This window comes from Mesoplodon densirostris, chromosome 15, assembly GCF_025265405.1.
Source record: "Mesoplodon densirostris isolate mMesDen1 chromosome 15, mMesDen1 primary haplotype, whole genome shotgun sequence".
NCBI classification, from domain to species: Eukaryota; Metazoa; Chordata; class Mammalia; order Artiodactyla; family Ziphiidae; genus Mesoplodon; species Mesoplodon densirostris.
The window spans coordinates 26,185,510-26,204,187 of NC_082675.1; the positions used below are offsets into that span (position 1 = coordinate 26,185,510).

General features: G+C 59.5%; 1 protein-coding gene across 5 annotated transcripts; it reads left to right on the forward strand.

The window, feature by feature from the left end:
• The first annotated feature begins 103 nt into the window (after positions 1 to 103).
• Positions 104 to 18,099, forward strand: TOP3B (DNA topoisomerase III beta). 5 transcript variants are annotated; one of them, XM_060119686.1, is made up of 19 exons: positions 140 to 191; positions 869 to 1,034; positions 4,218 to 4,395; positions 5,451 to 5,582; positions 6,632 to 6,738; positions 7,273 to 7,347; positions 8,469 to 8,665; positions 9,052 to 9,208; positions 9,940 to 10,053; positions 11,447 to 11,537; positions 12,239 to 12,393; positions 12,498 to 12,603; positions 13,257 to 13,403; positions 13,485 to 13,658; positions 15,065 to 15,193; positions 15,591 to 15,740; positions 16,089 to 16,189; positions 16,708 to 16,909; positions 17,550 to 18,099. In XM_060119686.1, exons 3-19 carry the CDS (start codon positions 4,326 to 4,328, stop codon positions 18,026 to 18,028), a joined length of 2,586 nt encoding a protein of 861 aa, XP_059975669.1. In that variant the 5' UTR covers positions 140 to 191; positions 869 to 1,034; positions 4,218 to 4,325; the 3' UTR covers positions 18,029 to 18,099. The 5 variants fall into 5 exon arrangements, with proteins under 5 accessions (XP_059975670.1, XP_059975669.1, XP_059975672.1 ...); XM_060119689.1 differs by having other exon boundaries at positions 16,131 to 16,189; XM_060119688.1 differs by lacking the exon at positions 140 to 191 and adding an exon at positions 428 to 486.
• Positions 18,100 to 18,678: the final 579 nt, after the last annotated feature.

An 18,678-nucleotide genomic window follows, 5' to 3' on the forward strand; every position in this document is an offset into this window, starting at 1 on the left:
GACCTGTGTGGGCCCCGCGTGCTAGGGCTGACTGGAGGAAGTGCCCCGGAACGCGCGAGCCTCGGAACCTGTGGACGCAGGTGTGCGGCGCCGGAGGGCAGAAGGGGACGCCGTCCGCAGACGGACCCGGAAGCAGGTCGCCTCCGGTCGCCGGGAGCGGGAGGCGGAGCGGAACGGGACCCGGGACGCGGGTGAGCGGCGGGCGGTGGGCGGCGGGCGGCTCGGGGTGTGGGCCCAGCCCCGCCGCTGGGAGCTGGTACCGGCCGGGCTCTGCATTCTCGGCGCCTCCCCCCGGGCCAGTGGGTTCGGGGAGTGACCGGAGGCAGCAGGCGCTGCGGCTGGAGCCCCTCTGCGCCGAGTCCCCCTCAGCCCCCCAAGGCGGGGTCCGCGTCGCAGGCGGGGACAGAGGCCGCGCCGCGTCGGGCAGTGTCGGGGTCCAGGCGTCGTCCGCCGCCCCCGGCCCGGTCCGGTTTGGAGGGCGCCGGGGTGTGTTTCTCTGAGTAGTTGGTGTAGACGCGGGGGGTGGGGTGCAGAGGGCACTTTTGTGGACAAATTAGCTGGAATCCTGGGAAGTATTTTCTTACAGTGGCCTCGTCTTCCTTCTTTGTCGCTCAGCCTGTGAGAACAGGACGTGAGAAAGTCACCCCAACGCGGGCTTGGTGGCCAGGGAGCCATGGAGTCCCTAGAGACTTGCCAAAGATCACTGACACTAGTCTGTATTGTTCTGAACCTTAGTCTACTCATAGTTTAAAAAGTTACAGCACAGGCTTCGTAGGGTTGCTAGAAAGATTAAACGAAGTAGCGTTTACAGCTGTAGCGTGCCTGCAAGGGAGGAGCTTAAGAAAGGGTTCTTTTCCTGACTCCATAGGTGTTTGCTAAAGTCACTAAGGTGGGAAATCCTAGGCCTGTAAATGCTGTGCGGACCACTGCTAGGCCTCCACTCCCAAGCTGAATCCACCTGTGCATAAGACACTGACATGGAAGGACTTTATCCACTGTGTCTCCCAAGGATATGTACCATTGTGGTATTGCTGGTGAGTTGATAGGCTAACCTCTACTCTCCTTGACTTTCAGCCCTCTTAATTACAGCCCTAATTTGGGGTGTTTGCTGTCAACATCCTCTTAGCACTTGCTAATCTCCCTTTTTGAAATAAGGGGACAAACTTCAGGCTCGGAGCTTTGGCAGGCAACAAGCTCAAACTTGACAGACCATGTAGGTTATTGAAAAGAATCTAGTTCTGGTTATTGATTACAGGCTTTCAGCTCCTAAGAGGCTATGAAATTTCCCTTTTTTATATATTTAAGCTTTTTCTTCAAGGCAGAAACTTAAGTGAATAATAATGTTGGTAAGGCAGAGGTATTAAGATGGTGTATAAATGAAGTTTGCAAGCCACTGCTCTCAGCTTCTGTTCTCATTGGCTTCCATTTTGAAATTGGAGATGTGCCTTAATGGAAAAATAGGGAGGCCCCAAGATTATCACAGGCAGTTAATCAGTTAAGACTGCCAAAATCTTTTAAAATGTGGAACCTGGTGCAGTTTAAAAAGAAAAAAGAAAAAAGAAAAAAAAAAGTACCTGGCTGGAAGTAAGGAAGCATGAGTTTCAGCCCCAACTTGGTAAATTTCCCAGCTTACCTTTGGAAAATCGCTTTCTCTGGGTCTTTGTTCTCTCTTGAGATGGTTGTACTGGATCATCACCAAGACTCCTTCCCCCAGGATTCTATGATTCCATATCCTTAAAGTGATTTTTTTCCCCTAATAAAGCAGTGGTACTCAGGAGGTTACAAAGTACTCATGCAGTAGTGGAGTATAAACTGTTAAACCAGAAGCCCTGTTTCTTTAGAGCCAGAGCTGCTGGAGACAGGCCACATATCAACTGTGGAATAGCAACTACACAGTGACAGGTGGACAGGCGCTCTGAACTTGGGACTGATGTTGATATGACTTCTGTGACTGTCCAATTGTATCCCTTGTCCTGGATAAATGAGGTAATCCCTTTGAAGATGCTAGGGCAAAATGTCTCTAAAGGGATCTTTACAGAAGAATATGTTAATTATTTACTGGAAGAGTATTTAGGATCCTTAGGTATGAAGGGGAGTAGTGAAGATGTAAAACTTCCAGAAACACCATGGAAAAAAGAACACTGAGGGGCTTCCCTAGTGGCGCAGTGGTTAGGAATCCACTTGCCAATGCAGGGGACACGGGTTCAAGCCCTGGTCCGGGAAGTTCCCACATGCCGTGGAGCAACTAAGCCCAAGCGCCACAACTACTGAGCCTGCACTCTAGAGCCCGCGAGCCACAACTACTGAGCCTGCGTGCCACAACTACTGAAGCCTGTGCGCCTAGAGTCCACGCTCCATGACAGAAGCCACCGCAGTGAGAAGCCCGCGCACCGCAATGAAGAGTAGCCCCCGCTCACTGCAACTAGAGAAAGCCTGCACTTAGCAATGAAGACCCAATGCAGCCAAAAATAAATAATTTTTTTAAGAAAAGAAAAAAGAACATTGAGTAGATGAAATGTTTGCAATACTCTTACAGATTTAAAGTCAGTTTTTCAATTTTAGACATCAAAGAAAGTATTTTTCTTATTCACTTTGCAGGTAAAATTGCTCTTTTATTTATTCAGTCAGTATTTGCTCATCGTCTGTTACTTGTCATTAGAGTAACAGCCCTGTCCTCTTGGAGTTTACGTACGTTCTAGGAACTGTGAGACAAAAAAATAAATACGTAGCTGGAGAGGCCCTCAGGTATAGTGGTCAGTGCTGTAGGGAAGCAAAGCAGGGCTGCCGCTCCGCCCAGGGTGCTCACAGAGGCTGGACAGGATGAGGGCTGCGCATGTGTGTTTAAGTCCTGCCGCTTGATCTCTGGTCTTCCTGACCCTACGATTCCTGCCGTGGGGCAGCACAGCACCCCCACCGAGGGCACTGGCAGGACAGTTACACCATAATTGCTGGCTGCTCTTGTGATGCAGAAGTGAGAAAACCTAAGGGAACGTTTTAGGATAAGTCCTTCCTACTTTGGAAGGGATGGGAAACTCCCTTTGCTGCCAGTTTCCCCTTCTGGCCTCTGGCTTCTGTGGGCGAGAGAAGGGGAGTCCCTGGGCCGCCTTGAAACTCTGCCCCCGGACACTGCACAGCTCATGCCTGCCCTGTGCCACCCCTGCTCTGCTCTGCCCCTCATGGCACAGGGCGACACACTGAGCGTGCAGTGGGTGCTCTGTAAATCATGTGGGATCCCTGAGCTCGTCCCTGGATGTGGGACTGCTATGGCCACATGCTTGTAGTTTTGAGAGATGTCATCAAGTCGCTCCGGTCAAGTTCCACCAGCCACGTCCGGGTCTGCCTGCCCCCCAGCCCCACCACCTGCAACCCTTGCTGGTGACATAAATACAGGCCTGTTCTAGCTGTACTTTGCTTGGGGGAATGTTTTGGACATCAGGTCATACCGTAAAGAGCTAATTTCCTCATTATCTAAACAACTCCTAAAATAAGACAGCAACTCTCTTGGAAAAAATGGGTACAAATATGAATAAACAGCTCACAGGAAAGGATCCATCCTGTCTTTCCCTGAAAAAGGGAGAATCCTTTAAAGAAGAGTTAGTGCCTGAGCCGGGCCTTTGACAATAGAGCTGCCTTCCCCAGGATCCGTGGAACATTCCAGGCAAACGGATGTATTTTTTTCTTTAGACGACAATGTCCAATTTAACCGGCCAGACCCTGGCCTGCAAAGTGAGAGGTGGAGCAGGGCAAGTGGGGAGGTAGGTCAGAGCCTTTTGCGAAGGGTCTCTCGAGCTCTGCTGGGGGCTGGATCTCCTGGCCAGTGGGTCTCAGCCCAGTCGGGAGTCAGGAGGACATGGGTGTCCAGCCTGGGCATCTGCATTGGGTAAAGTGCCCAGGGCACCCTCATGTTCAGCCAAGGTGAGGATGCCGTCTCAGCCCTGGGGGTAAACGACGGCTCCACGGGAGGGGGGGCCAGGCCCAAAGGCCCCCAGGGCTTCCTAGCGTGGATTTGGGGACAAAATCTGTCTGGGGTCATGGGGCCACCTCATCTTTTCAAGCAAAGCTGTGGTCCCGATCCAGTTCAGTTGCCCTAGGCAGTTGTCTGTCAGGTGCCTTCAGGTTTCCCTGAGTTTCTTTTTCTTGCCTCGGGTTTGTTTTGTTCTTTAAAGTGAGAGGTTCCACTGGAAGCATCATTGTTTTCTGTGTGTCTTTTCTCTTAGGAGTTGGCATGGCAGCAGCATGATGCTGCCCTAGGGCAGTGTGTGAGCTGTTTCACTGCCATTTCCCTGAGAGCGGAGTGAAGCAGGGTGCTGGCAGCCTGAGACGAGATGAAGACGGTGCTCATGGTGGCTGAGAAGCCGTCCTTGGCCCAGTCCATCGCCAGAATCCTCTCTCGAGGTAGGAGGGCAGCCCCGGCGCTCTCAACGGCTTTGATCTGTGAGCATGGGCGTTCCTGCTCTGCAGGTCAATCCTTTCTTCTTCCTAAGCAACCCCAGCCTGCTGGAGTCAAGTCTGTTCAGGACAGCAGGCGTGGATGAAGCCCTCAGTCACTAAGTCACTTAGTCCCTGTGGGGTACGATTACTGCCATGCTGAGCATGAGCCGGGGCTCCCACAAGGTGCAGGCGCAGCTGGCAGCACGTGGCAGGCAGGCCACTGGGCGAGTGCTGTGCCGGGCAGGGTGGTCAGTCACGAGCAGCAGAAATGAGCCCTGCTGACTTGCACGGAAGGAGTCCACTGGAAGGACCCCACCCAGCCTAGTCTACTGAGGCCATGCCGTGGGTGTCGGCACCACCGCCCTGTGGACGCCCCGCTGCAGCTGCACCCACGCCCCACACGCCACTTGATGGTGCCACGAGGCTGAGCCGTGCCCCTGAGACCCCAGGGCACTGGGAAAGAGAACACCTGCCCTTGCCTCACCCCAGCCCCTTGGGTGGTTAGTGGGTGCTGGGGACCCAGAGATGGCAGGTGTCCACCTTGACCTCCCCTCAGTCCAGCGGCTGAAGGAAGAGGAGACCCCAGGGCAGCAGGCTGAGAAGTCATCTGAAGAGGAGGGGAGACCCTGGAAGTGCCCAGTCCCCAGAGGCCAAGAAAGTTCAGGGAAGGGGCCATTGGTTGGGAGTGGAGAGGTCACCCTGGAGTTCGATAGTTAGGGGGTCTCTGGGGAACCTCTGAGTAGGGTTTGAAAGGGGCAGAAATCAGATTCAGGAGTGAACACAGAAATGCAGAGAACGACCCGAGAGTGTCTGCTCTTGAGCGTCCAGAGGGGGCGCTCTCGGCCCCCACACACACCCAGCTCTGCGTGTTTCCCCTGAGAGCCGCTAGATCTCTCAGCACCCGGTGACTGCTGCGGCCTGAGGAATGTTGTCACTGACCGCTGTGGGGAGGGGACCCCGGCCCTCCAAGAGGCAGCGTCAGGACCCTGGGTCCCCGCATGGCTGTGCTTCTCCTGCAGGGAGCATGTCCTCACGCAAAGGGCTGAACGGGACGTGCTCAGTGCACGAGTACACCGGGACCTTCACTGGCCAGCTGGTCCGCTTCAAGATGACGTCCGTCTGTGGTCATGTGATGACCCTGGACTTCCTGGGTGAGCCCCTGCCCCCCTGCCCACCTTCCATTGCACTGAGGAGCCCTGCCTTGTGCTGCCCAGGGTCCAGTTGGAGCCCAGGGCAGGCTCCAGGCAGAGAGGTTTGTCCAGAACCCATGAGTCCTGAGGCCAGCAGACTGTGGAGAGCTGACCTGGGGTCCCTGTCCCAGTGGTGCCCCTTGGTCACTGTGAGCCCTGCACCTTCCTGTGCAGAGTGGAGGCAGTGGTCCCCACCTGAGCAGGGGCCTGGCCCGTGCAGGCATTCCACAGAGGGCTGCTGCCCCTCCGAGTATGACCTTTGTCCTGCAGTCCATCAGTGGTGATTGGAAGGCCAGCATCAGTGACCCAGTGGGGCTGGGTGCAGGGTCGCAGTTGATGTGGGTCTGACCTGGGCTCTGACCCTCACTCCACCAGAGCTGGGCCTCCGTGCATTTCTGCTTCTCGTGTGTGAAGGGTCTGAGATCAGTGCCATCGCCTCCCAGGACTGTTTGAGCCCCCAGTGGGGCGGGAGGTGCAGCACTGAGCGCGGGCCGCTCACAGCAGAGCCTCGGCAGTTCTTGCTCCCCTTGGGGCAGGGCATTCGGACCCTGAAGTCAGGGAGCTGGGGCTTGAACTTGGCTGTGTCTGACCAGCGACGCCTAGAAGGAAGCCTACAGGCTGGGCATTTGAGGCCCGAACGCCAAGTAGAGAAGTGTGGGGGATGCGCTGGACGGGGGGCCTGAGGACACTGAGGCCCCCCGGGATCTGCTGAGCACCTGTCGGGGGCCGGCCAAGTGCTGGGTGGGGAGAGGGTACAGAAACCAGCTGGAGGAGGAGACAGGGCATGAGTGGCAGTGAGACCACCAGGAGCGGTGCCCCCAGCCACGGAGAACATCCGGGAGCAGCTCCCACGCGGGGCTCAAGTGTGTTGCCGGCTCACAGCTCAGGCGAAGGGAGGCCCTGCTCTGGGCAAAGGGTTCTCCGAGCCTCCCCCTCCCCACCCTCCTCCTGGGGTCCAAGTCCCAGGAAGCGTGAAGTGTGATCTGGACATCCAATGCCTGTGTTTGTAGGAAAGTACAACAAGTGGGACAAGGTGGACCCCGCCGAGCTGTTCAGCCAAGCCCCAACGGAGAAGAAGGAGGCCAACCCCAAGCTGAACATGGTGAAGTTCCTGCAGGTGCGTCCTGAGTGTGAGGGAGCACCCCCAGCCCACCCCCCGAGGTGCCCTTAGGCCCACTTCTCCCCCACAGTCAGCCTGGGCTCCCCGGCACCCGGGGCAACATCCTGCTTTTAAAATAGTTTGGTGGTGGTGATTTCCTAATTTTAAAACAAGTGCATACATGTGATGAAAATTAGAAAATACAAGTAAGTAAAAAGAAGAAAAATTAATTATAATCTCACTATCCAAGACAACTACTGTTAATACTTAGTTATTTCATTTTAGCTTTTTTTTTAAATGCGGTTTTGGAGGTTAAGATCACATGGCATTTATAACTTTTTTGTCCAAAAAACAGCAGTTCTGAACTAAATTCTTTGCTGAGAGGCTAAGCCAGCCTGACTGTAGCCAGCTCCTTGGCTCAGCCTGGGCCCTGCCCTGGGCTCCGGGGCTCAGGGTGATCGGGGCTGGGCTCTGCTCCGCCAGCCGGGCGGGGGCACCATGGGCAGGCACTGGGGGCCGAGGCAGATGTGATTCCCCATGTGCTATGCTCAGGTGGAGGGCAAAGGCTGTGACTACATCGTACTGTGGCTGGACTGCGACAAGGAGGGAGAGAACATCTGCTTCGAGGTGAGGGGGCTGGGGGTCCATACATCGGCCTTCCCGCCGCTGTCATGCCACTCCTGGGGCTGATGCTGCCAGGGGAACCAGGCACAGGCTTAAATTCTGCTGATTCTGTAGATATTTTAAGATGCACGGGCTCTACCCAGGGGAGGGAGTGTCCCTTTGCCTGAGGGGCACATTGTGAGGAAGCCACGGGGCAGGATTTCCTAGATGGAGGATTGCCTGGAGGAGAGGGTGGGTTCTGAGCATCGCACCCTCCCAGAGCCATGCAGGGACCTTCAGCCAGTGCTGCTTGACACCCTTTCACCTACCTCCTCCTTCTCCCCCCGCCCCCCAAGCTGTGCCCTCCCGCCTCCCGTCTCTGCCAGCCCCCAGGCGCCCCCCCTCAGGCTGGAAGCAGGTGGCAGCTCCCAGGCCTGCCTCCCACAGGAGCCCCTCAGGCTGGAACACCCCAGCTCTCACCTGGGACCTGGCACCTCAGGGAACTGTTCCCAGACACCCCTCTCCCGACCCCTCCCCTGCAGGGCTGCTCCTCCCCAGGGACCTTTGCGTCTGGGGTGGAGAATGTTGGCAGCTCACGGGCTTTCTCCCCTCAGAAACGGAGCCACTCCCTCCCCATAAGGAAGCTGCATGGCCAGGCTCCAGCGGCGACTCCCCTCCCGCTGCACGGCCTTCACTAACTCTTAGTGAGTCTGGGCTCCAGGCCCCCCACGTCCCCCACCCTGCTCTAGCCCTGAGATGCACCGGCCCCCACTCCTATCCACTGCGTTTTCTTCTTTTCCCTTCTCTGTCTTTCCTCCAGTCCCTGGAAAGTCTCCCAAATCCCCTCGGCCCTCCCAGCACTCCCTCTTCTAGAAGGCGGGAAAGTGGGTGGAGCGGGGTGGACTTGGAGGCTGGGGTCCCTTGTGTCCCCTGCAGTAGCGCCTCCTGGTTTGGGGGTGGAAACCACTGTAGGAAGAGAGAGGGTAGCAGTAGGAAGGGAGTTTGAACACAGCGGTGGACAGAAGGAAAGGAAGCGCATGGCAGGGGGCCCGTGGAGACTGAGGCTCCGGGAGGAGAGGGCAGTGGAGGGGGCCTGGCACCCAGGTGAGGTGAGGTGTGGGCATTACAGCCGGCCGCCTCCCCAGGTCCTGGACGCGGTGCTGCCCGTCATGAATCAGGCCCACAGTGGCGAGAAGACAGTGTTCCGGGCCCGGTTCAGCTCCATCACGGACACAGACATCTGCACTGCCATGGTCCGCCTGGGTGAGCCCGACCACAACGAGGCACTCTCAGTGGATGCGCGGCAGGAGCTGGACCTGCGCATCGGCTGCGCCTTCACCAGGTGCCGCCCACCCCCTGGCCAGGCCACTGCCTCGCCTGGCTCCCGGCCTCCCCCCAGGCCTGGTCGGCAACAGGAGATTGTCAGCATTTTAAAATCCCCAAGAAAACTGTCTCTTTAGCTGACGCAGACCACAGAGGTCCCCTCTCGACAAGCAGGGTGGGCAGGTCTTGAGGGGGTGGAGGGGTACGGAATAAAATAGGGCTTCCGGCCAGGGTGGACAGAGCCTCTGCTCTTCCCTTTCCATCTTTTGAGCAGGGAGCTGTTGCCTTGGCCTCCTCCCACACCGACCAGGCAGCCTCCTGCCCCACTCCCACGGGCAGCTAATGACGGTATTTGAGTGAATGTGTGACCAAAATGTCCTCCTCTCCCCCCAACCCCCTTTATAGGTTTCAGACTAAATACTTCCAGGGGAAATACGGCAACCTAGACAGCTCGCTCATCTCCTTCGGGCCATGCCAGACCCCCACGCTGGGCTTCTGTGTGGAGAGACATGATAAAATCCAGTCCTTCAAACCGGAGACCTACTGGGTGCTGCAGGCCAAGGTTCACTTCCTTTTCCTGTTCATGCTGGGTCTTTCCGGGTTTGGATATGGATTCTGAGAGCCTCCATCATCATTGTCATAGTCCCCAGGCCAAGGGCACAGCTGTGGGTGGCTGTCCCACCAGGAAGTGGTTGCAGGTGCCCAGGGAAGGGCCCCCAGCCTTCGTGGAGGCCGCAGGACAAGGCCAGGCCTGGACGCTCTGGCAGCTCAGGGTGAGGTCACCCGCCAGGCCCACGGTTGGGGTGGTCAGGTCCAAGGACTGGACTGAGGGCCACAGGCTGCTGACTTTGGAGCTTCTAAGAAGTCTTGGAACCCCTGCTCTAAGTAAAAAGGAAGGTTTTTCTAAGATTTAGAGCATAATACAGAGCTGCTTCAGTCAACACAGGGCTGGGGTCTCCTAGGTGGGGCCACATCTAGTGCCAGTGGGGCTTAGGGGATGAGAGGTGGGGGCTCCGATGCTCCCTAAGGACACCTCAGCCTCGGCTTGGGGCTCCCCTCCTGAGGCCGTCTGGCTGATCTCAGCACGGAGGCTTTGTGTCAGAGCAGCCTCCACTTGGGGAGGGGCTGGGCCTCAACCTGCACACCTGCGGCTGTGCCCCTGAACAGGTAACAGCCGAGAGACTTTAGCGGCAGGGCCCAGGCGAGGACCAGCTCTGTCTGCCCCAATTCTCCCTGCTGGCGCTGGCTCACCTGGATGCTTTCTCTCCCGGCTCTCCTGTTCCCCTCCTGCAGGTGGATGCCGATAAGGACCGATCCCTCCTTTTGGACTGGGACCGAGTGCGTGTGTTCGACCGGGAGATCGCACAGATGTTCCTGAACATGACCAAGCTGGAGAAGGAGGCCCAGGTGGGCTGCTCCACCCACATCAGTCCCATCTGCCTTGGGGGGAGCCTCAGAAGACTCTGCTGACCTAGGCTTATATCTTTCTCTGCCTTTCTGGAACACAAACACTTTTTAGACAGAAGAATGGTTACTCACGACACGCTCCCCCTAAGAAACTCCTGCCCAGGCCATAGCTGCCGTGCACCACTGCTCTGAGCCCTCCATGTGCCCTGTGGGCATTATCTCCTTTGGGAGGATTCCACCCATATGTCCCTTTTCTGTGACACCTCAGGCTAACAACTAGAGGCCCCTACGCACATCAAGAACCCGCCCAGGTCCCACAGCCAGCATGGGCATCTCTGGGTCATCAGCTTTTGTGGCCTTCATGTGCTACGTTTCTTACTCAGGTTTTCACAAATTGGAAAGCATGGGCTGCATGGCTGTTAGGAAGAGGTTGATGCCACCTGGCAACTGGCTGGCCGCATGGGTGGGGGCATGTCTGTGGTCGTGGCAGCTTATGCCTTGCAGTCGTGACGGCCCCCGTGGTCACTGAGGCTCGCCTGGCCTCCTTCAGCCGCCTTCTCTTGTCCTTCCTGAACCTTCCTGGGCGTCCCCTTGCCCAGGGCAGTTGACTCAGGCTCCAGAGCTTCCCTTAAAGCTGCCCCGTGCTTCTACCCACAATGGCCACCCCGTCTGAGTGCCCCCTCCCCGCGCCGGTGATCCAAGCTGCCCCTGCTGCACAGACACCACTTGGCCTCAGTGTTAGCCCCACATCTGTCCAGAATTCAGGGGGCGCGGCCCTGGCCAGGTCCACGTGAGGTTGGCAGGGGTGAGGGGTGGCATTTGAGAGGTTTGGATTGTTTTTGCCACAGACAAAGCGGTCATCTCTTCTGACAGCAGCTCAGCCTAGAGGCTGACGGTGATTACTCACAACCGTTTTCCTCAAAGTGCGTGGTATTTACCAAGTTCCAAAGTGGTTACCCACTTTCAGAAGTTAGGAGATTTCACATAAAAAATCCCAATTTCCAGCTTCTCCTGACAAATTGGCAGGTGTAGCAACACTAGTGGGCGTAGTGAGGGGTAAGCAGCTGCCCCTGTGACGAGCCCTCACCCCACGGCCCCCTGGGCGCTCCGCCAGCCCCGCAGCCTGGCAGACGCTGGCTCCTGTTGGGTTTCAAATATGCAGCCCCTTCTCCTGACTCTTCCCCTTTTCTCCAGGTTGTCTGTTTTCCCTGGAAAAAAATTTTCTTTCATTTTCCCTTCCTGGGCCTGAACAAATGTTCATTCAAGTCCTGAGTCCTCTATGAAGAGAACTGGAGAAGCTGGGAGGGTAAAAGAGTCTAGACCCTTGGCCACATGTCCTGAGCCTGTCATGGCGTCTCCCTGCACCCATGTGTGAATCTATTCTGTCCCCCAGGTGGAGGCCACGAGCAGGAAGGAGAAGGCCAAGCAGAGGCCGCTGGCCCTGAACACCGTGGAGATGCTGCGTGTAGCCAGCTCTTCCCTGGGTGAGTGTGGACGTTGCCTCAAAGCCCCCAGGAGACTTCTTGGGGCAGGCACATGGCGTCTTGACAATGGCGATTGTGACGATGGCTGCTACCTGAGGGGGACAGCTGCAGTGGCGTCCCTGGTGCAGGGAGAGGCCAGGTGTGGGCGGGGCACTCGACAGGTGTGACAGCTGCGACGTGGCCCTGAGCCTCGTTTCTACCATGGCGAGGAGGTTGTGCTAGAAGGTTGGTCTGGAGCTGGCAGCCTCCAGGCATTGGTGGCCCCTCTGCAGCCTCAGGAAACCGTGGGCACCATCCTCTCAGGGCAGCACCTCCAGGGATGCTCGAGAGGCAGCGATGTCATGGAGTGACCGCTCGCTGAGGCCAGCTTCTGCAGGTTGGGGAGGAGCAGGAGCACGAACCCCATCAGTGCCCTGCAGCGCTGTGAGCGCGGACGCACCCGGGGGCTCAGGACGGAGGGCGCGTGTGGACCATAGGGCATGGGTGTGACCCCAGGCCGAGTAGGACACAGGCGCTCTGAAGGCCACGTTCAGCAGTACGGCTACCAGCGTCTCGAGGGTGACCCGGGGTGTCCCTGCCCTGGTGGGGGAGCTTGGCCTTGGATCGGGCCGTGTGGCCCCCACCTCCCAGGAGCCTGGGCACCTGGCCCGGGGGTGCCTGCTGTCCCGGCGTCCAGGCTGCTGAGCCTGCATGTCCGGCAGGGATGGGCCCACAGCACGCCATGCAGACCGCAGAGCGGCTCTACACGCAGGGCTACATCAGCTACCCGCGCACCGAGACCACCCACTACCCCGAGAGCTTCGACCTGAAGGGGCCTCTGCGGCAACAGGCCAACCACCCCTACTGGGCCGACACGGTGAGGCCAGGACCCCACGGGCCAGGCCAGGATGGGCAGCCGCTCCTCCCGTGAGGGTTGGCAGCCTTGCTAGGCTCATGCCTTGCTCCGGGCTTTCCCCTCAGGTGAAGCGGCTGTTAGCGGAAGGTATCAACCGCCCACGGAAAGGCCACGACGCTGGCGACCATCCCCCCATCACCCCCATGAAGTCTGCCACGGAGGCTGAATTAGGTATGGGGGCTCCCCCCAGAAGTTTGTGCACACATGAACACACACATGCACGCACACGCGTGCGTTTCAAGCTTCCCAGGAGGGCCAGGTGAGGAGCTTTGGCTACATGGCACCTTTGGACGGGGTCAGGCCCCATCAGCATTGTGGGCCCCCACCGGCCCCGGCTGCAGTGAAGGGGCCACCTGAAGGTTGTGCTCTGTCGCCATGGACGGGACAGGAGTGAAGTGGTGGCGGCAGGTGTGTGATGTGCAGGCAGGCGCTGGAGCAGGCCAGGCAGGAGACCACAGATGGAGTGGGATGAGACTGGGGCAGGGTGACAGGCTCAACCATGGGGCGCCCTTACTTCCCACCCTCGAGGCCTTGCTGGTGGCCTGCGTGCTGGGAGAAGGCAGGAGAGGGAGACAGCCCCAGTCTGAAGCGATGGTGGCAGGTCACTTATGGGGTAGGTCGGGCCTTGAAGCGCAGTCCCACCCAGAAGCAGGGCCTGAAAGAGCCACCGAGGCCTGGAGACACTTGCGGTCCTTCCTGTTGTCCCCTCCCCCTTCGAGGGCTTAGAGCAGGCCAGCCCTGGTGCCCAGGCCCTGCTGCTGGAGCACAAGTGCCGGGGCTGCTTGGAGCCAGAGCCCGGCACTGAGCAGCTGCGCCATTTGCAGGCGGCGAGGCCTGGCGGCTGTACGAGTACATCACCAGGCACTTCATTGCTACGGTCAGCCACGACTGCAAGTACCTGCAGAGCACCATCTCCTTCCGGATCGGGCCTGAGCGCTTCACCTGCACAGGCAAGACCGTCATCTCCCCAGGTAGGTGGAGCCAGGCGGGCGCCTCTCCCACCTCCACGGACATGGCCACCGGCCCTGAGTGTCAGCGCCTGGTCTCCGCAGGTTTCACGGAGATCATGCCTTGGCAGAGTGTGCCCCTGGAGGAGAGCCTGCCCACCTGCCAGAGGGGCGACACCTTCGCCGTGGCTGAGGTCAAGATGCTGGAGAAGCAGACGAGCCCCCCTGACTACCTGACGGAGGCTGAGCTCATCACACTCATGGAGAAGCACGGCATCGGTGGGTCCGGGCCCAGGGCTCCCATCCCAGGGCTGGGGCCCAGTGTGGCCAGCTGAGCCTGCAGGGTGGTCGCGGGCAGGCCCTTGCCGAGGCCTCCACCTCAGGACCTGGCCTTGCCTGTAAAGGCCAACACACACCCTTACAGGCACTAACTACCACCCCCAGAGCTGAGTGTTGGCCCAGGTTGCCAGTGACTCACCCACAGGGAGGACACAAAACTCCGACAACTCCACAGGCGACAGGAAAGCCAAGTTCCCACGGCACTGCTTCCCTGCGCGGGGAGTGGACGTGCCCCACCAGGGAGCTAGTGAGCTCAAAACTGGGGTCGCTGATGCACATGTCTCACGGGTGAGGGTCTCTCCCAGTCCCCAGGCTCAGGGGCTGTGACCTGAGGCCTCACCCCCCGGGGGATGGCCTTGCGCCGGTGCTGCCTCCGACGGGCGCTGCCTGTTCCCTGATGGGCTGCCCCAGCTCACCGGGCCCCTCACAGTTGACAGGCTCTGGAGGACTGTGGGACAACCAGGCCACAGTATCTGGACTCTGTTCCATCACTAACAGTCCTGCGGGTGCCTTGCCAGGGAGCCTCGTACCTGTGCCCGGGGTCCTGGTGACAGTGGTGGCCTTACCAGGAGAGCTGGGCTGCTGCTTCCAGGGGCCTGGGTGCCTGCAGTGGGTCCTGGTGGTCCTCAGCCTGCTGCGGGTGTGGGCGCCGCTCACCCAGCACCCTCTGTCCCTTCTCGTTGACGGGACGTCCGTGGCTTCTCGTGGCCGCACACTAGACAGTGCCACGGACCCCCCGGCAGTGGTCAAGGGCGGCCCTGTTGACCAGGGGCCCCGGGGCTGTGCCGAGTGCAGGAGGTGCCGCGGGAGTGTGCGGTGCAGCACTGCAGAGCTGCATGGGGCTCAGAGCCTGGCCCACCTCATCCTGCCAGCCATGGACCTCGGGGAGCAGTAAAGGCAGCATCTGGCAGTGCCAGACGACCTTGATGTCTTTGGGGCAGGTGCACCCCGCAGCTGGGAGCCTGCCCTGGGGGCTGATCATGAGGGACCAGGAGCCAGCAAGTGGGCAAACCCGGGCAGGTTTTGGAGGGACAATTTGTCAGGGAGGCTCCTCTGCATTTGGGGGGCTGGGGCCTTGGTTCTGGAAAGGTGTGGGTGCCACAGGGTCAAGACAGGGAGAGGCCAAGGAGGGCACATTTCCAAATGTGAGGAGCAGGCGACCGAGCTCTGTGACTTTGGCGGAGTTCCTTAGTCTCTCTGAGCTGGAAACATCGACGCTGGGTTCACAGGACAGCCCAGAAAAGGCCTGTGGTGTGGTGCCCAGGGGCAGGGCTGAGAACCGGGGGCCACGAGGCAGGCGGGGGTGAAGGGGGAGCCAAGTCTGACAGGGCCCTGCTGTGTCTCAGGGACGGATGCCAGCATCCCCGTACACATCAACAACATCTGCCAGCGTAACTACGTGGTCGTGGAGAGTGGGCGCCGGCTCAAGCCCACCAACCTTGGTATTGTACTGGTGCACGGCTACTACAAGATTGGTGAGTCCAGCTGCCGGGCGCCTCCCCTCACAGACCCGGCCCTGCAGTGAGCCCACAGCTCCCACCGCAAGGAGGCCGCTCTGGCCATGTCCAGGACCTGCCGTAGCAGGGCTGATGGACACGTGGGTGTGTGTAGGGTCCAAAAGGGGGGACGTGGGCTCTTCCCTGCAGACTGGGACCTGGGGTCCTTGCTGCGGTGCCGTCTGTCTGTCCTGAGGAGTCCTGAGGGGCCCATGGGAGATGGAGTACAGACCCCACCCAAGCAGCTTCGTCCTGTGACGCTGTCCTGGAGGCGGGGTGTCCTGGCCACTCCACACGGGGTGCCGGGGGAGATCACAGGTGGGGGCAGCCCTGGCCCCGTGGCACGAGGGCTCACAGTGCGTCCCCTGCTCCGCAGATGTGGAGCTGGTGCTCCCCACCATTCGCAGTGCAGTGGAGAAGCAGCTGAACCTGATTGCCCAGGGTAAAGCCGACTACCGCCAGGTCCTGGGCCACACCCTGGACGTCTTCAAGAGGAAGTTCCACTACTTCGTGGACTCCATCGCGGGTGAGGCCCGCCTCTTCCCTGCTCCTGGGCCAGAGGACCCTGGTCAGGGCTGCTGCCTCCGGCAGCAATACCAGCTCCCAGATCAAGGCTCTGGGCTCCAGGCCATTGTCGGGATTACAGAGCGAGTGTAGTGACAGCACATGCAGCACACGCGGCTCGTGTGACAAACAGGGCAGCCGCTTGCCGTTCAGTTACTGACGCAAAGACCCCCACCCTCAGGGGTGACCGTATTTACCCTCAGACTCTTGGCCACGTGCAGTAGCTCCTTCAAGCCTGCCCAGTATACCGGATGTCGTAGAGGTGGGCACCCTGGGGTCGGGGTGTGAGTCCCACCCTGCTCACTTTCAGGCATGGATGAGCTGATGGAGGTGTCCTTCTCGCCCCTGGCAGCCACCGGCAAGCCCCTTTCCCGCTGTGGGAAGTGCCACCGGTTCATGAAGTACATACAGGTAGGGGGGAGGGGCTGGGGCGCACGGGGCAGGTGTGCACAGATGGGCAGTCTTGCCACCCCGTGGGTCTTGCTCCAGCTGCCTTTACACGGAGTGACGGGGCGGGGGGGCCTGGGCAGCTTTGCCAACAAACCCCCACCGCTGCCCCCAGACCCAGCAGCACGTAAGCCATTAGGCCACTGAAACACGCACTGTCCATGTTCTCTTGACAACATGTTCCTTGCTCTCATGGATACTAATGTACATGCAGGGATTTTAGCACTGCCTTTGTGTACATGTGGAGCAAGTGTTCTGAGATTCAGTGACCAGGGATCCTTGCCTGAGGTCCTGGTGATATTCCATACTATGTGCTACCTACACATGTTATGCATTAGCATCATGCGCTATGTGTTATGTGTTATAGGTGTTACACGTTATGTTTTACATGTTACGTATCCTATGTCTCAGGGAGAATGGGGGTGGGCAGGAGAGTCGGCAGCCCCAGCAAACCTGTGACCACCCCCCCGACTTTGCCACAGGCCAAGCCAAGCCGCCTGCACTGCTCCCACTGTGATGAGACCTACACCCTCCCCCAGAACGGCACCATCAAGCTCTACAAGGAGCTCCGGTGCCCGCTGGATGACTTCGAGCTGGTTCTGTGGTCATCAGGCTCGCGGGGCAAGAGCTACCCGCTGTGCCCATATTGCTCCAACCACCCACCCTTCCGAGACATGAAGAAAGGTGAGCTGTTCCCTCCCTAGCCAGCTCACCTGTCTCCCGGGCACGTGTGGTCCCTCCTCAGCACCAGCCCTGCTCATGCCATGCTGGACTCTGAGGGGACCCCGCACCTACCATTCCTGAGCTCCCTGCACAGGGCCCCAAGGACCCAGGTGTGCTCGGGCACTGCTCAGGGCCCAGCCGGCCAGTCTGCCGCTCTCTGCCTAGTCGCAATTGGATGGTTGACCGTAGTCAGATCACTTGTGATCTGGGCAGTGGGCATGCTCCTGGGCTGGGGGGAGTGAGAGGATGCAGTGGGAGGGGGCCGCCCCCGGCAAGGGATGAGCCCTCAGTCACCACCTTTCTCAGGGAGACCCATCCCTGCCCTCCAGCAGTTTACAGGACAGCAGATGGCCCCACCTGGGCCACAGAGAGCAAAGTAAAGGCGGGGTGGACTTGGCTGGAGGCCATCCGGAAGCTGTCGGGAAACCTCAGAGTGGGGGGACGTCAAAGGTCAAGGAGGTCTCAGAGAAGAAGAGCCCAGGGCCGGCATGCACGGGGCGAGAGGAGCGCAGTCTGCTGGGATGAGGGTTGGGGTGGAGGTCCCAAGGGTGGGTGGGCGGGCAGGTGGGTGTGCATAATGGTACCCCCTGCACTCCCCCAGGCACAGGCTGCAACGAGTGCACACACCCCACCTGCCAGCACTCGCTGAGCATGCTGGGCATTGGCCAGTGCGTGGAGTGCGAGAGCGGTGTGCTGGTGCTCGACCCCACCTCAGGCCCCAAGTGGCGGGTGGCCTGCAACAGGTGCAATGTGGTGGCACACTGCTTCGAGAATGCCTACCGCGTGCGTGTGTCTGCCGACACCTGCGGCACCTGCGAGGCCGCCCTGCTGGACGTCGACTTCAACAAGGCCAGGTCCCCACTGCCGGGCGATGGCACGCAGCACACGGGCTGCGTCTTCTGCGACCCTGTCTTCCAGGAGCTGGTGGAGCTGAAGCACGCAGCCTCCTGCCACCCCATGCACCGCGGGCCTGGGAGGAGGCAGGGCCGGGGCCGGGGCCGGGGCCGGAGGCCAGCGGGGAAGCCAGGCACCAGGAGACCCAAGGACAAGATGTCAGCCCTGGCTGCCTACTTCGTGTGACGGCCCTGCCCAGGCTCTGCATGGCGTCCTCTGGGTCACAAAAATCATTAAACACATTGTCTTCTCCAGAACGAGCAGCTCGTTGGACCTTGCCTGCTGTCAGAGGGTTGTGCCCGTCCCCCATTGGCCCTCCGGCCCCGTCCGCTCGCCTCTCCCTCGTCCTGCACACGCCCACTTTAGTGCCCGCTCTGCCCGCGTCCTGCAGGGAGGCCACCACACACGGAACAGGGAGCAGACCCAGTCCGAGGCTCCTGTCACGTTCTAGCGCATGTGAGACATGGCACAGTAACTGTGTGCATGCCTCGGGGGTAGCCCAGGCGCCTGGAAGGCAGGAAGCCACCAGCTGCCCACCACCAGCTGTCCTAGGTGGAAGGAGGCGGCTGGGAGAAGCCTCCCTGGATGTTGGCCCTCACTCCCACCCACTGCCCCGGGCCAGACCCCCGCTCCCCACTTGGTGTCTGGGAGCGGATCTGAGCATGGGGCCTGCACCCTTAGGGCCCATTCCCATTTCAGTTCTCAAACACCCGTCCTCTCAGAGGCAGGCAGCAGTTTACATGAGGGAATCGCCCACGTGCCAGGTGGAGAAAGTACCCCACAAGCCACACTGCCCTGCGGGCTGCCTGCCATCTGCCCCCTTCCCAAGCCTGCTC